Source organism: Talpa europaea (genome assembly GCF_964194135.1).
Source record: "Talpa europaea genome assembly, chromosome: 8".
NCBI lineage: Eukaryota > Metazoa > Chordata > Mammalia > Eulipotyphla > Talpidae > Talpa > Talpa europaea.
The window spans coordinates 42,378,419-42,395,796 of record NC_140075.1 but is presented as its reverse complement, the minus strand read 5'-3'; the positions used below and the strand labels follow the sequence as shown (position 1 = coordinate 42,395,796).

At 35.9% G+C, this 17,378-nt stretch overlaps 1 protein-coding gene across 1 annotated transcript in view; it reads right to left on the bottom strand.

The window, feature by feature from the left end:
* Nucleotides 1-17,378, bottom strand: part of UNC13C (unc-13 homolog C) — a gene marked incomplete at both ends in the record, with an annotated part of 463,147 nt that overhangs the window by 275,889 nt on the left and 169,880 nt on the right. The window contains 2 exons of the mRNA XM_084241221.1: nt 255-482; nt 10,026-10,245. Coding sequence (XP_084097347.1) covers nt 255-482; nt 10,026-10,245 — 448 coding nt within the window. The remainder of the gene's footprint in view (nt 1-254; nt 483-10,025; nt 10,246-17,378) is intronic.

Genomic DNA, 17,378 nt, shown 5'->3' with positions numbered 1-17,378 from the left:
GCAACAAAGCTAATCTGTCAACTGCAGAGTATTGTAAAACAGAACCTTCTTCCTCTGTAAGGGCTTTTGATCTGTATAACACAGAATCTGAAACTACTCAATTGTCTTGAATATGTTTTAAAATTTTGAAGTACCAGCTAGTTTACTGTCATTATTGATATTTAAAAATCTCTATTACCTGTAATCATTATTAAGTGATTTCTAAGACACAAAAAAATTAAAATGGAATACATTTTAAGATGACTAATTTTTACCTGTAATGGTTATTTTTGCTGACCACTTAGATGTCCCATCCAGTACACTCTGTTTGGCTGCCTTTGTGTACTGCACAAAATCTTCTTTAGAAATCTGAAACATTTCCTGAATTACTTCAAACACTTCAGGCCTATTTTTCTCCCTGATCTTCATTCTTTCTTTCATCGCTGTAATAATTGTCTGAGTCTTGTCTTCGGCACCATGCTTAGAACTCTTCTCTGCTGCCCCTGTAATGAAAAAGGTCATTGGTGAAAAAAGTCAATATACAACCAAGTTCTTTTTGATTATGCAAGAGAGGGACTAAAAAGGAAGAACATAACAATGAATGAATGTTTTCATTTAAATGAGTCATGGTAATTAAAAAAAAAAATCAGTTGAACAAGTCACTCAGCTGAGATTCAGAACTAGCCCTTGTGTTAATGGCAAGTAAATAAACTTTCATGATTCCCACTTTTCTCACTTGTATTTTTGGATTAAATTAGGGGTTGTAAAAATATTTGGTATGAGCAGCAGTCCTTCTGCCCACCTGTGCCTACAGAGGTGTTTCTTTTGCCCATCTCTGCTCCTCTGCAAGGCAGCATCCCTGCTGGGGCTTCTCTTCACTGACCTCCCTCAGCAGAGGCCGCTCTAGTCGCAGCCACAGTCTTTTCTGCAGGCAGTCTTTTCTGCCTGCTTGTGCCTATTCAAGTGTCCTTTGTTCTTCTCTCCCTTTTTGTAATAATCCTGCCCTTTTGGACATAACGAAAAAAAAATCTGTTTGAATTTGCAGAAACATTTCAAAGCCACAAAAAACAATGAAAACAGTCAAATAAATTTAATCTATGGATAAGGAGAACAAAATCAAAGAATAGATTGGATATATATGGCAAATGGCACCCAAATTCATGATTTCAAATACTTGCACTCATACAGAATATTATTATTATTGATGGAATTTATAATTAAATGCTTATATTTTTTTCTTGTGGAATAAATACCATTTCTATTTGTTATACAGTGCAAGTGTAAAATTCTCTACATAATCAAAGTGTTTCTGCTATTTTTAAAAAAGGCAATGACGGGGCTAGATATCCTCTAAAATAACTGAGAGAATACAAATGATTTATTTATGCATACAAGAACTGGGTACAGGTCAGAGGTGCAGGAGGTGAGAGGATTCACCAGAAACAGAGTGGGGAGCAGAAAAGGCAGATTGAGTGAAATACACTGCTGAGGGGAGCAGTGGGCAAGACAGGAGAGGTCTGCTGCGCCATATGGGCTGTTCCCTGGCTGTCCAGGGCTCGAAGTTGTGCTGCAGAGGCTGCAGATTGCTTCATAGTGCTGTGCTTAACCCCTTGCACCCCCAGGGAGGCCCTCCTAGAATATATTTTTTATGATTAGTCTCAATGTTCTGGGCATTTTTAACATGAATCCATTTGGCAATGAAGGATTATCAAAATTCTATCCTTGTGTCCCTTACTTTCTTCAACTTCTGTCAAATATTCTTGCTGCTTAGTGTGGTCTCTAAGTTGCCCAACATCATGAAACAAATAGTGGATCCTGCTTCCCATTCCCAAGATTTCTCAATGAATTTGAAGTAATTAAGCAAAAGCCTACCTACCAATGCCTATAGCAACTTCCATTGCTGATGCCAAGCATGACTGGCACAAAAATGTGTTGAAAGTGTCAAAGGCTTGTATTTTTTTCATTTTTACATACAGTACTGTAATTATTGCCCAACTTGTATTTTTTTCTGAAATTTATATTTCTGAAAGTGGCATATTTATGCGTTACAAAATATTTATAAATTAAATGTGACCATTTCTCTTTTCAATTCCTGCCACAAAGGAGAGCCTCAATGTTTGTTGAATCTAGTTCTGTTAATGTTAAACCCAACATAAGAACTGAGCTAAGACAAAAGAGGGAAGGTTACCTAATAACTTTCCTTATAATAAATGTGTATACTATTTGACAAGAATTCAGTTATTTGAAAGTGGAAAATGCATTCATAATAATCAAGGTATAATTAGAGGAAGCTAAGAGAGGTGAATGCTCTAATGGTAAAAATAGTACATTTGTTTTTATCTTTTTTTTTTTACCTGAAGATTTAAAACATTAAAAAAGGAATACTAAAACTTAATGAATTCCATTATGGTAATTTAAAAGGACATTCAAAATGTCTTGTTCATCAGTTAAAACATGCCCCAGAACAGCTACATGTTTATAAATTGTGTACCCTTAAGCAATTAAGCATGTTAGTAAATTATCTATAATGACAACTATATAGTGCATAATTCTCAGGTGGTAAATTTGGCATAACCTAAACAGCTGCACCCCAATAGACATACTACACTTTGAGTATTGGAATACTCTTTAAATTGAAAGGACAATGGTGGACAGAAAAGCACAAAATTCAAAGTGCCCCAAAAGTCATGTTTGTAAGTTATCCTAAATGTTGAAAATGTTACAAGTATCACAGCAATGTTGACTCCCGTCAATATTTCTAAATAATTATCACTGTTGTGGCCTCCAAAGGCTCTAGAAAAGAGTGTCCAAGTCCCCAGGAGTAAAATATACTTTGGATAATTTTCCTAAATTCAGAAAGAGCCAGCTGATGACTACCCATTTAATAAATGCTCATTCTAGCAGTGAAGGTCAAATTCAAAACAAAAATGCCAAGAATTTTTTTATGTAAAGAAAGCAAATCTCTATATTGAATGACTGTCTCTTGAATTATTTAAAAAAAATTAATTAGGAACTAGCTTGGCAATTTGCTTTGTAACCCTTCACCAATGTTCTTGATGTTGTAATAGAAGATGTATTCTCATATACAGACTCCAGATAGACCCTTAAGCTTTGAAACTGACAATCAGTTAAGAACCAGTTTACAGAGACTTATCATTAAACCTTTATCTGTACCTTCGAAAAGTATGTATTTTTTAAAGTTCTACTTTCACATTTTTGATCTGAAGAAAGTAATTCAACTTAGATCTATTTAGTTCAGAGAGAAAAAATTCATAATTTTTGTCTTTGATCTACAAGTATTTCCCACTATCTACTTGTCTACTGAACCCACCTATCCATCTTATTTTCCCAGTGAAATTATTTGAATTTCCACACTTTGAGTTTACTATGTTTATTCTTTTTATCACAAAGTCATCAGAGATAAGCTTATCCTTCAAGATGTGTGGTAGAAATTCTGGTAGCTTTATTGATGTACAGTGATATGCTAACTAGAGATCAACAATAAATTAGATCAAAAGAGACAAGGTACAGTGCAGGCACTTTGTAAAGTGTCATCACACATTATCCAAATGGCATGCATCACCATTACTTTTAAAAACATTTAATTGACAGATCAGCCAGTACAACTGCAAGAAAATTCAGTTTTAGAGAGAAGCAAACTTATCCTACATGGTTCTCTTCTACATGAACCAATGGACCAGCCTGTAAGTTAAAACTCTCCAGTTTTCTTTAATTTTTATTATCCCAAAACATAAGTTGAAATTCATACTTTCACCATCTTTACATTGATATTTGCAATTTTAGTGTTTCTTCATAACCATATCTATGAAGATCTGCAATATCCTCAATCATGTCATTTTCTTCTTTTTCCCATTTTTTTCCTTATATAGCTGCTCTAAAAACATTTCTATTCTCTTTAAGCCACCTACTTCACCACCATCATCCCATCATCCTCCATTCTCAGTAAATGATCTTATTTCCTCCTTAACAGTAATAGACTTTCTAAACTCACTGGCCATATTTTTTCCCCTCCCTTATGGAAGAAAAACAAACAAAAATCAAGCCTTATATGTAGCATTAGCAGATTTCTGCAGTGTTACTACTACAAGACACAGCTTTCTGAATATATGTCTATCCTACATGCTAGCCTTAAGGCCTATTTCCATTAAATGTGCAGTCCAAGCTTCTAGAGCACTGCCTGGTAATAATAAATAAAACGAAGTATCCCCTGGGAGGGTAGTACTAAAATAAAATTATTATTCTATTGGGATATTTAATTTGGTGCTGGATTTAATTTGATTGAGTGTTACTCTTAGAAAGCAGAATTTTGTTGGCCCATAAATCTCATGAATTTAACAGACAGAATAAAACAAGGGCAGAGATCCAAACAAAACTGAAGAATTACTTAAAAAAAAATCACGTTTGGGCCTCCCTGGTGGCGCAGGGTTTAAAGTCTCAGCACTATCAAGCTATTGCTAGCTACTGTGGCATGAGTTTGATTCCCACCCAGGGAGCTCACCCACATGGCACAGCAGACCTTTCCTGTCTAACCAGCTGCTCCCCTCAGCAGCGTATTTCGGTCAATCTGCCTGTTCTGCTCCCCGCTCTTTCTCTGGTGAATCCTCTCACCTCCCACACCTCTGGCCTACACCCCAGATTGTCTATGCATAAATAAAATAAACCTATTTTTTTAAAATCACTTTTAAGTAAGACAAAAGAACAGACTGCCTCTAATGCTCTGGGTACAGAATGCTCTGAGTTTTGTGTGTGAATCCTGATAAGCTGTTTGCTAACCAGTAGCATTGGGGATACTTTCTGTCTCTAAATTTTTCATTTGAAAATGTAAGGAAATATAATCTCCCTTAACAGGGAAGATTAAATTGTAAGGATTAAGTGAGATTATGCATGTAGTTTTAATAACAATAATGGAACAAGTATAGGGATTTCAGAAGGTCATAAAAGTTGAAGATAAACATTTTCAAAATCACATCAGAAAAGAATTTTAGGGTTTTGAGTTTCATAATTACTTGACCTGTGAAAAATTTTTTGAAAACTCTCCATGGACATTGCCACAGTCAGTGTCTGTCTCTTACTAAATGTTCTGTAAATATTTGCTAGATAGGAGCCAATGAAGTGAGAATAGTTAAAGAAACTGTAGAGAATTTTTATTATTTACATCTATAAACACTCTCCTGTATTTGAGAATGCTGAGCCCAAAGGAATGAGGTGGCTTCCAACCACAGAAAGCAAGCAGAGGGTCTGATGCTTGAGGCCCTTCAACCTCCAGGAGTCTTTAGCATGAAATTCTGTTGCTTTTCTTTTCTTTCCCAGTAAAATCATGTAGGTGGCCTGCCTTTCGTGCCTCTGTTTTTCCTTTCCAATGAAATCATGTAGGTGGGCATGTAGTTGACATTTTCTACCCTTTCCCTTTAGTTGGTTTATATCCAAGATAATCTTAACCCTCCTCTTTGAACATGCTTTCAATCTTTTCAAGGAATAGACCTGCAACTCCCCCAGTCTTCAAGTCAGCCGCCTCCTTTTTATACATAAAATCAAAGCTGCACACTCTACAAGATTTCTCTCAAACAACAAAGGGTGATGTTTAACAGAAGGGTAATTGGAGGAGCCCAGCCCTAGCACTGAATCCTCTCCCACTCCTGTAGATGCCCATGCCTGACAGTGGGAGCATGTGGGCAGGTAGCCGTCTCTCAAGGAACTGCCACCTTCTATAAAGTGATTTCACTGTCAGTGGGCTTAGGAAAAAAAAAAAAAAAAAACAAAACTCAACCTTTCCTCCCCCTCTGCCTGTACCACCCCCACCTTTTCTAAATGTCCCATCATTGGTAAATGCAAACTTTTAGAACAAGTGTGGAAACACATGCATAATTAAAAAGGACAAAATAAGGAATGCACTATCTGCATGTCAAAGCTACTGAATCTCAAGAGCATTGTCTAGATTCCTACTTTCTAGATTTTTTACTGTAATAGCAGAGTCAAAAAACTACATGGATTAAGGAAGCAAATTAATTGTGATATAAAGTATACACAGCTAAGAAAATAGTTTTACTATGCTATAAAAAGGAAACAAGGGAGAAAAGGGAAGCATAAAGAGTTTTGTGCTTATCTTTCATTTACATCTATTTCTTCCCATCCTTTTCTCACATACACAAATTTAGAAAAAAATAAGTGCAACATTTTTTTCTATTTATATTTTTGCTTAAATAGCTTCTAATATCCAGGAACTTGACTGACACAACTAGTGTGTTTCTGGTGATCTTCCGCTGAGTATCATTGTTTTCATATATGAGAACAGTGATGCTCAGAGAGATTTTTAAAAACTCTAGGTCTTTCTCAAGCTCAGAAAGATGAGATGGATGAAAGATGAATGGATCAATAAAATAGAGATAAATGTGATACAGATATAGACATCCACTGCTTATGTTAAGTTGAATATCTCCAAAACATTATGTAAGGCATCCTTACCCCTTTTATCCCTCTACAGCAGCCTACCTCATCTGAAAACAGTCCATTATTCATTTTTTTTCTTTTGGAATAATGGGACCATTCTATAAAGGTAACTATTATCACTTTTATCTGAATTAACTTACCAGATTAAGATATAATCTTAATCTTTAGTTGTTTATATCGAAGACAACCAACTTACCATTATATCCTCTGTAATGTTGTTGTGAAGTTAAAGCAATATATTGTGACAGGGGATGGTGGTATTGAGGGACAGCTCATGCTTGGTGGGTCAGCCACAAAGGCAGGCCATGAGAAGCCATCACAATGGGGAGCTCTGAAAGCAAGGTCTGGGCAGTATAGACTAAAATACTGTACCATATAACAGAAAATTACTAAAAATAAAATCCAACGACTCTTCACTTATTTTCTATCTTTTTAAATAAGATACATTTAGTTGTGCATACAAGAACTGGGGTACAGATCGGAGGTGCAGTGGGTAAGATGATTCACCATAGACAGAGTGGGGAACAGAACAGATGGGCTGACTGAAATACACTGCTGAGGGGAGCAGCTGGTGAGACAGGAGAGGTCTATTGTGCCAGGTGAGTAGCTCCCTGGCCAGAGCAGGGATTGAACTCCTGCTGCATAGGCTGCAGATAGCTTCACAGTGCTGTGCTTAATCCCTTACACCACTGGGGAGGCCCTTCACTTATTTTCTCTTAAGGTCAACTTTGGAAATTTTTTTCTTTTCTTTTTTTTAAAGAAATTAGGAGAAATCATTGATGGAAGTTCAGAGATCTGGGTTAGAACTCAAGATATGTTATATACTTGATTCTTTTTAACAAGACATAAATTGTGTGAACTCAGTAGCCATTGGGTTTTCAAAGCTACTGTTTTCAAAGGCTTCCCTAATCATCTATGGTTCTATGGAAGGATGATCTTTACACCACTGCATGTTATGTCTAATTGTGATACTCATGCCCTCATTGGTTGCTTAACCAACATTTATTAAGCAGCTAACTATGCTTAAATGTGTGTTAAATTATAAGGAAAATAAGACTATAGTGTTCACTGGGGAGCAGTAAAAACACAGATTCCTGCTTCTAAGTTTCCTATTTGTCACATAACAAATTTTGTATAATTGTTGTTGAAGGAGTAAAATGTGAAGCCTTCATGATATCTATTTATCTAAGTTAGAGAATAGACATTTGGGACCAGACACAATATTGATTACTTTCTTTCTAATTCTGAAAGCTCAGAGTAAAGCTCCTACCCAGTAGCTATTCAATATATACAAATAAATGTATGTCTTAAGCTATCACGGCCGCAAAATGTGGAAACAAATAAAGAGAGAGAGAATCAATATCTAGTTTGCAGAAAGGAAAATACTAGCCAGGTTATGTTAATATTATGAATTTGTGGTGGTTACTAATTAGGACATATAAGCTTAGCACAATTACAGCGGAAAACACACAAAATAAAAAGAACACATTTCACAAAAGGTGGTTTTCCTGAACTTTGGGTGAAATACTTTCTGTCCGAATGCATGTACTTGAAATTTCCAGTCAGAATTTAAAGTAAGGGGGAACATTTTTCAGTGGGACTACAGAAATCCTTCTTTGGAGATGCGTAAGGAAGTACATACAGGTAGATTGGGTTAGGTGCCATGATTATTTGTTTTTTCCAATTTGAATTCCCTCTTTTCTACTGAAAAAAAATTCAAGGGGAACTTTTTACATATGTTCAGTCTTCTACACATGTTTTACCATGCACAGTACCTATTCAGCGTTTTTCTTCTAGCTTAAAACTTTACCGTAACTTTTGAAAGTTGCTTATGGGTTCTAGTAACATAATTCAGGGTCACAAACTACTCCTCCATTAGTTACAATTAAAACAATTTTCTTTAATAGCAGGACAGAAATAAGCTGATTAAATAAAAACCAGGTGGCTCCCTCCTGCTGCTGACTTGAAACCCAGAGGGGAAGATAACTCAGTTCTCATTTCTCAAGGATAAAACTGTTTCCTTTTGGTCTCCTCTGTCCCTATTAATCACTCCACATACCTGTCAGCAAAAAGTATAGGAACAATCACTAAGTAAAACTAGTGAGAGAGAAGCTGAGATGAGGCTGCATAATTAAATTGACATTTCCATGCATCTCTGACCTGTCAGGGAGTACCGGACCAGTGAATGGGGTCTTATAATCACCTGGCCTAATTTCATTGGACTGTAATTATGTAAGTTCCAGACCTAAGGCTTGATAGGAATGAAATACCAAAATCAAATCAATTTTAAGTACCTTAAAATGTTTTGCATGGGTCATTGTTCAAACCACATTTAAAAAATATTTTTTGTTTTATTCCCAGTGTGAATGTGTCTGTTTGTGTGTGTGTTGATGGACTAGAATGCCTTCAGAAAAAATTACAAAATAACAAGAATTCTAGAAACCTGAAAGACTATTATTTTCAAGTACTTTAAAACCTATCATATACAGTGAAAGTTAATTTAGTAAATAATTTCTCCAGAGGTTAGATTTGGCTTAAAGAGTAGAGGTAACTAGGAGATAGGCCTTGATCCAAGTTTTAATTTTTAAGCTAGAACTTTCTAATGATGAATTAAATGGGCTGCCAAGGTGATAAATTTTCCCTGGAGGTTTTCAAACAGATTGAAAGACCATTTTGAGAATGAAATCACAGAACCTTTTCAGGAGGCTGAATTTACTATACCTACCAACTCTGATTTTTCTACATTTATTTTTAATTGTAATTGTTGGCATAGATGGAAGTATTGTACACAAGGTGTCACCATTATAAATGTCTTGCTTAAAGCAGTAAGAGAAATTTCTTGAGGCAGTGTTTTGTATACAGAAACATTACAAATTCTATAAAGAGAAATGTAACTTGTATTATTGATAGTTAGCATTTCTAGACCTAACTTACCAGTTTTAATGAAAAAGTTAAAATACCATGCACTAAAGGTGGAAGTGTGAAAAGATGTTAAATGCTTAACATTTATTAAGCATCTACTACATGCCAGACTTATAACCCTTTGAGGTGAATTTACTACTCCTGTTCATTTAATGGAGGAAAATATAGCTCTGGGAAGTTAAAAACAATTTGCCAAAGTCACATATCTGTTAGTTTCTAATTCCAAAGCTTGTTCAAGGGCTGTCAAAGAACATAGCTCCTGTATTTAGGCACCAGATTAGGTTGGAAAAGAATTCTAGTTACTGTAATCACAGGGGTGTGATTTAGCCCATTTGAGGACCATGACAACACATTCCCACTAATCACATGGGACTCTTAAGAGATAAAAGTGAAAATAAAAACAGGCTGGTAGTCACTTTGTTATTTTCAACTTGATGAGGGTGATGTTGTACTCCAGGAACTCATTATGAGGAACCTAAAGTTCAGAGTTCAACACCATCAGCACACATCACAAAATATCTGACCGGACAGGCTCTATGGGTGAATGGTAGGGGGCATGTAGGTTGGACCTCAAGAGCTGAAGAAGTCCAAATTGAAAATACATAGGATAGGTCAGGCTCTGCACACCAACTTCTTCAGTCTAACTGATTACTTACTCTGCAAACAGTCAGCATTTAGGAGGTCCTGACACTTTTCATGGCACTTGACTCCACACTCCAAACACTTCATGCCTTGCCGGGCAATGCCCCACAGGAGCCCTTCACACTCGTAACAGTAGGTAGGAGTTGTAGCCGTCCAGACCTCAAAATTGTGTGGGGTCGTTGAGGACATGGGATAGATTAATGCTTGTAAGGTCTTCTTGAAGACATGTATTTTCTGTGAAGATGAGAAAAGGCAAGGCAACTCAGTGCAAAAGAATAACATGAAATAAACCATTTTATTACCTTTCCCAGAAAATGGTATTATGAGACATCCTTGACTCTCTCATCACAATTAGTGATGACAGTAAGCACAGTGCCTCTGCTCACATGTTCTTCTCTCAGTGTTTTAGGGCTCAGTGACACTATTTGAACATAAAGAACTTATTTTTACATATAGGATTGGGATTCCCTTGTTGGGTAAAGTTCTTTCATAGCAGCACAAAGCTCTAAATGACTTGATAACTTCTATATCCCAGCTACACTATAAACTACATGAGGGGAAGGATACGGACATCTTACTCAGACCTATCATCATGCCTCAGAGCCTAACCTTGTCTCTGCTTGGAGATAGGTGCTCAGGAAGCATTAATACCAAAGAAATAAAAAAAATAAAAAAGTAATGCTATCCTTGGTCTAAGTTGAGTTTGGTAAGACTGAAGGAGATGGAAAGTAGTCTCAATGTTGACTGAAACACTATAGAGGCATCTGCACCCCTCTTTTGTATCTGCTTAGGCCTCACTCCCTTCACTGCATGCACACACTGATACTTCAGCCCTCCTCATTGCCAACTATGCATTTTCTGTAATTCTTTCTGCAGACAACTAGTTTAATTGCACATTCCTTAGGAAGAAACTCATTAATTCATAAGTACTAGTACTACTGATAAAGGTTAAATGTAGCAATCTCCTATGGTAATTTATATTTTAAAGGGAGATCAACTTTTAAGATGATTATTTTATGCTATAACATTGTTTTACATTGTTGTTCATGTAAAGGAGATCATTTTAACAGTATAAGGAAGGACTTTCTAATAACTAACTATTGGTCAGATGGAAAAATCCACTGACAGAGAAAGCCGGGAGACCCGGGTTCCCTAGCAGTCCCAATCACATACTTAAAATAATGGGCTTCTTCAGGCAGAAGCTAACTTCCATAGTTCTCTACTTAGTAAAGAAACAGCATGTATTACTGGCCCTGGCACATATTTTGTGAAAAAAAATCAGTGTTCTGCAATTTAAGAGTCTTGTAATCTATAGAGGTTTCTAAGTCTTATTTTCCTCTCCTTTTCTTCCTGTGGTGTTACCATGAAGATCAAATTGTATGATGTTAACAATTATATTCCATAGATTTTAAAACACTAAATAAATCCTGAGTATTAATAGTGACAGTGGATATTTAAAAAATCACTATAAAGAAAGAAATGGGTTCAGTTGAGTCCTCTATGCTTCTTGTATCCCACCATGCAGGTAACTTCCTGAAAGACCAGCACTCTGCAGTTACATTTGCAGGTCAATTTCACACAAATGCCTGCTACATAATGAGTAGCTATTTACATAAGTCCTGCAGGAACCTAGCTAATAAGTACTGCTAGATGGGAAACATTTATATTTTACATTAATCATCCACAAATCTCATTTCAGAATACCTTCCCACAGTGTTCAAACAGTCAACTTTCCATTATATTTCAATTCCACAGTATGGCAACAGCCTATTTCCCTTTATTAGTACATTCTCCTCACTATATGATTTCTCACAATATGTCTGGCAATGGTGCTGGGAGGTTCCCTACCAGGGAGTTAAGTGTCATACTTTTTTCTAATTTTTGAATATCAAGATCCAGCTTCACTATTACATGAGGTTCTGGCCAAAGTTCTTTCTGTTTCAAGTGAGTCTACAGAACAGCATTATGGTTAAATATGGGAATTACTCAAGAGCGAGAGCCTCACATGAAGATTTATAGAGACAGAATGACTGGATCCAACACTTTTCAATAACGACAGCCTGAGCCAAGTCAGTCTCTTGACTTTAATTCATGATAAGGCTATCTTGCAAAGAGCTGTTAAGAGATCTTTTAGAATTAAGAGCATGTAATATTCATCTTTGCTTCCCCTTAACTACTCTACCGAGTGGGTTCTTTCCAACATCATTAAAGTGAATTGAATGATTCCTGGCATAACATTTTCCATCAACGATCCAGAGACAGTTTCCTGTACTAGCTGGCCTGAGAGTAAGGTGGGGTGGTGGTGTATGTGTATAATATAGCATTTTCAGTTTACCTAAAAAAATAGGAAGGAAATTTAATGTTTGTAAGCATACCTGGCAATGTATTGTTTTAGTAAATTAACAGTTCTTACTCAATGAAACACTAGGTGGGAACAGAACACAGTCTGCTACTGAACACAAGAAAAGAGAGACATGAACTTAGAAAACAAGAGTTGGGAAAGGGATTATTTTTGAGCATTAATTTATCTACATTTTTTCCCCAAGGGACAGAAAATACCTTTTATTTTATTTTTTAACAATTTATTTATTTATTTATTCATTCATTCATTTATTTATTTATTTATTTATTTATACAAGCACTGGGTACAGTCAGAAGCACGGGAGGGTGAGAGAATTCACCAGAGCCAGAGTGGGGAGCAGAGCAGGCAGAAGGACAGAAGTACACTGCTGAGGGGAGCAGCAGGCGGCAGAGAGGTCTACGCGCCATGTGGGACCCTCCTCGGGTGGCTGGGAAGCAGCCAGGGATTGAACCGGCGCTGCAAAGGCTGCATGCAGCTTCGCAACCCAGGGCTCAACTGCTGCGCCACCGGGGAGGCCCTATCTACATTTTTTAAAAGATTTATTTATGCATACAACAACTGGGGTACAGGCCAGAGGTGTGGGAGAGTGAGAGGATTCGCCAGAGACAGAGCAGGGAACAGAATAGGTAGATGGACCAAAAACGCTGCTGAAGGGAGCAAACAGGCGAGACAGGACAGGAGAGGTTGCCTCCTCACCATGTGGTTATCCCCCTGGCAGGCTGGGGATCAAACCCACGCTGCAGTGTCTCCGGACATCTTCACAGTGCTGCACTCAACCCCTTGCACCGCCAGGGAGGCCCAAATTATTTACATATTTTAAGGTTAAGTAAACGATTGATACATCTTATTATTCCCTATGTCCATTTTCTTTTTTACTGAAGGTAAATGCTATATAGTCATCCCTCTTAGGCTACAGCAGGAGTAATAAGTACAAGGAACATTTGCTAAAAAAGTAAACATGCTGGAGGAAAACAAATTAAAAATAGGTCTGAATAGACAACTGAGAGGTTTTTTTAAAAAATGTTTTGTTTAGTTTGGTTCAAGAGCCATGATCCACGTCATGAAGAGAGATAGTAAAGCTAATTTCAAAAAATAAGAAACAAAGAAAATTTACTTGCCAAAACATGGAGAATCAATTGAATGGGGCATTAAAAAGACACCAACATTTAAAAGCTGGAGAAAATCACTGGATAATTCACTAGAGGGTATGTCTCCCCAGCATCAGGGAAATATTATGAGCTTTTATTCATTCTTGATTTTCAGAATATAAGCATGTGTTTATCAAATCTGAAAATTACTTTAAAGTAAATGACATGTGAAAATATAAACTTACTCTAGCAAATTATTAGATGAAATGATGGTCAATTTAGAAACTCAGGAAATGAATAGCTAGGGAAAGCTTTTAAAAATACTTATCATGAGAAGGAATTCTTACACCTCAGGGAAATTCTGCATCTTGCAGAAGGAAGATACTTTCTTAGCAGCAAAATAAGACTAAACATTATTATAAGGAGGACACAGACTGTGGGATTTTCATGGAATAAGGGAAAAGACAGGGTAAGGAGCACTGAATAAAAGCAATGCAGAAAATGAGAAGCCTGAAAATTAGCCATGGACAATGATTTTGAGTTGATTTAAGGAGAAAAGGGAATTCTTTTTAATACAGCACTTCATGCAGGCAGAGAGATAATTGTGTGGCTAGCAGGATTTAGCAGAAGTGAAAGGATATAACTGGATATGTGATCAAAAGAGGGTCACTGGCCTAGGTAAACAGGAACCAGATACAGACAAGAGTGCCCCAAGTACAAGGAGAACTCTAATTACTTGTATTACCAATACGGACAGCAATAAAGGTGATTTGCTGCTTATCTATTTTTTTTTATTTTCAAATATTTTACAACAAGCATTATTTTATAAAATTTATTTTTGATTAGAATGTATGTATGCTTACTGTAAAAATAATTTATGAAGCCAAAAAAAAATCACGAAAGTTAAAAAAAATGCAATTTTATTTCTTAAAAGTGAGCCATGGTTTAATGCATGTTCTTCCAGTGTTTTCTCCATTTATAGACAAAAGACTTGTTCAACGAGGAAAAAATTATTTTTACTTCACTGGAGTGATTTCAGAAAAGACAATTTTTATTGTGTATAGATATTTTTAATCTGTAGAAATGAAGGTACGGCATGCTTTCACTCTGATAAACCTTTGTAGCCAGGTATAACCTATACACTATAAAGGGGAAGATGCTCATATTCTACAAATATTTTGCTAAAAAATCCTGTTCCAAGAAAGTGAAATTTGAAAAAAAATCCTAATATATTTTTCAACAATTAGGACACTAGAAGGAAATTAATTACCTTTTCTATTCATAACTATATGAGCAAACTAAAATGAGTCCAAGAAACAAAGAAGCCTTCCTGCCAAGAGCAATGAACAGCATTTTTACCCCCAACAAAATTGCAATGCAGCAACTGTTAACATAAGAGGAACAAATCTTGTCTGTCTACATTTGCCATCTATCTTTTCCCCTTTTTTTCTATGTTAACCAGTGAATTAAGTGCTGAAGTTTTGTTTTCTTCTTTATCCTTTGGAGTACCCATGAGGGATCATGGGATTTTATAAACCATCCCTTTTCTATACTTGAACAAAAAATCAAATTTTGACAATTCCAAGAAGACTTTTTAAAAAAGATTTACTTATTTATGCATATAAGAGCTGGGGTACAGGTCAGCAGTGTGGGTGGTGAGAGGATTCACCAGAGGCAGAGTGGGGAACAGAACAGGCAGACTGACCGAAGTACACTGTTGAGGGGAGCAGCAGGCAAGACAGGAGAGGTCTGCTGCGCCATGTGGGTTGCTCCCTGGATGGCCGGGGATTGAACTCATGCTGCAGAGGCTGCAGATAGCTTCATACGTTGGTCTTAACCCCTTGTGCCACCCGGGAGGCCCAGAACACTTTTTGTTTTGAGCATTTCTTGAAATACTTCATTAAGCATTCTTTAAATCTTTCTACTGTCCTATAGGTACAGGATGAGACACAATAAATGCCCTAAAAGTAATAGAACTAAGCTCAAATATATTATAATAAATATTTGATTGAATGTGCCTCTAATCAGAGAAATTCTGAAACAAAATTTTAAAAATTAAACTTTTTGTTTATGAGAAACACATCAAATACATTGAGATTTGAAGAAAAGACTACAAAAATTTCCATTAAGGAAATATTGACCTAATCAATCTAGTGTTGCTGTATTAACATCACAGAGAATATAGTTTAAGGAAAAAGCAATTAATAGATTAATAGGATTGTTAAAAATGTTGAAAGGAGAAATTTTTCAAAAATATGGATGTTCTGAAAATGTACGTATCCAACTGAAAATGTTCATACGGAATACTTACAAAATTGATTACACACTTAACAGTTAGTGCTCAATTAAATACTAAAAACGAAAATATACAGTTCATGTCATCTAAGCACAATCCAGTAACAAAAATAAAGCCCAAATTACTTTGGAAGACTAGAAAACACTTCCTAAATAACTGATGAGTCAAAATATTTACCACTGGATCACTTAAGCAGTAATTACATATAAACTCCAGAAAGGCTATATATCAACATTTGTATCATGCACCTAGAGTACACTGAGAGGAAATGAGTAACTTTAAATGCATGTTAGAGAGGAAAAATAGGAAATTAAGTTATTTTATACAAGTATGGGAAAAAGCATAAACCACAGAAAGGAAATGATAGACATGAAATATTTGAATGCTGGAAGGAAAAAAATAAAATGAGGACTGAATAGACAAGGAGGGATGAAATATTCTCTTTCAGTGCTGAGTCATGGATACACAAGTTTATGTAACATTGTTAGGCATTCCCTTCATTGATGCTGTAAGTATTCTGCCATATATATGCAACAATTAAAAATGGCAATCAAAATTAATAAGTTAAAAATCAAATTTAGTGACAAAGTTAGAGAGGCAGCTTCAGAAGAAATACAAAGAGAAGAGAGGATGAATCTAAAGAAAAGCAGAAATAAACAAAATAGAAAACAAAAACAATATGGCATCAATAAAGCAAACTCTGGAGAATTACTCATAGTATGGCTTTTATAAACAAGAGAAAAAAGATAAGATGAAAACAGCATTTTATAAATCATAATATTACATGAAAACTTTGATGGTATTAATTTTGAAAATTTAGGGGAAAAAGACAACTTTCTAAAAAATTATAATTATCAAAATTAGTTCAAGAATAATGATTAAAGAACGTGAATCCTATTATTATATTAAGTTGATTTAGCTGTCAGAAAATCACCCTCAATAAACCTGAAAGATGATTTTAAAGGCAAGTTTTACCAGTCATTTCAGGTAAAGCAACACTTATTTATGCAAACCATACCAGAAAAGCAACGAAAATAAAAACTTCCCAAATTATTTAATGGTGCTACTGTTGAAATTGTTAAAGGACACAGTAAACCAATGATAGGTCATTTACTTAGAAATACATATGTGAAAATTTTGAATAATTAGCATATATACCAGAATATCAAGGTCAATGAGTTTCAGAAATATGCTCAAGTTCTCATGTAAATGGTGGAGCTGGAACAACATTTCTCTCAAGCTAAACTGTCATCTTAAAGGTAGGAAGAAGAACCAATAGCAAAACTTGTATGCAAGAGATAATCTTCATATTGGAGTCACTACTGGCGATTCCCAAGCGAGAACGCCCTGAAATCTAACCCTCAGTTACAAAGGTTACAGGGAGACACTGGACTCTGTGTCCTCTGGACACCTAATCTCTAGTGACTGCCTCAGTTCCCTTATTATACATGCTCTACATTGTTCTTACAAACTATGAGAAAAAACTTATTTCTTTTATTTTATGGATGAGGTGAACATGTCTCAGGGAGGCAGAATACTGATACAAACAAGTTCTCAAAGGTAGTTAGAGGTGGAACTGAGGTTCCATTTCAGGCCCTTATCACTTCAACACTTGTTCAGG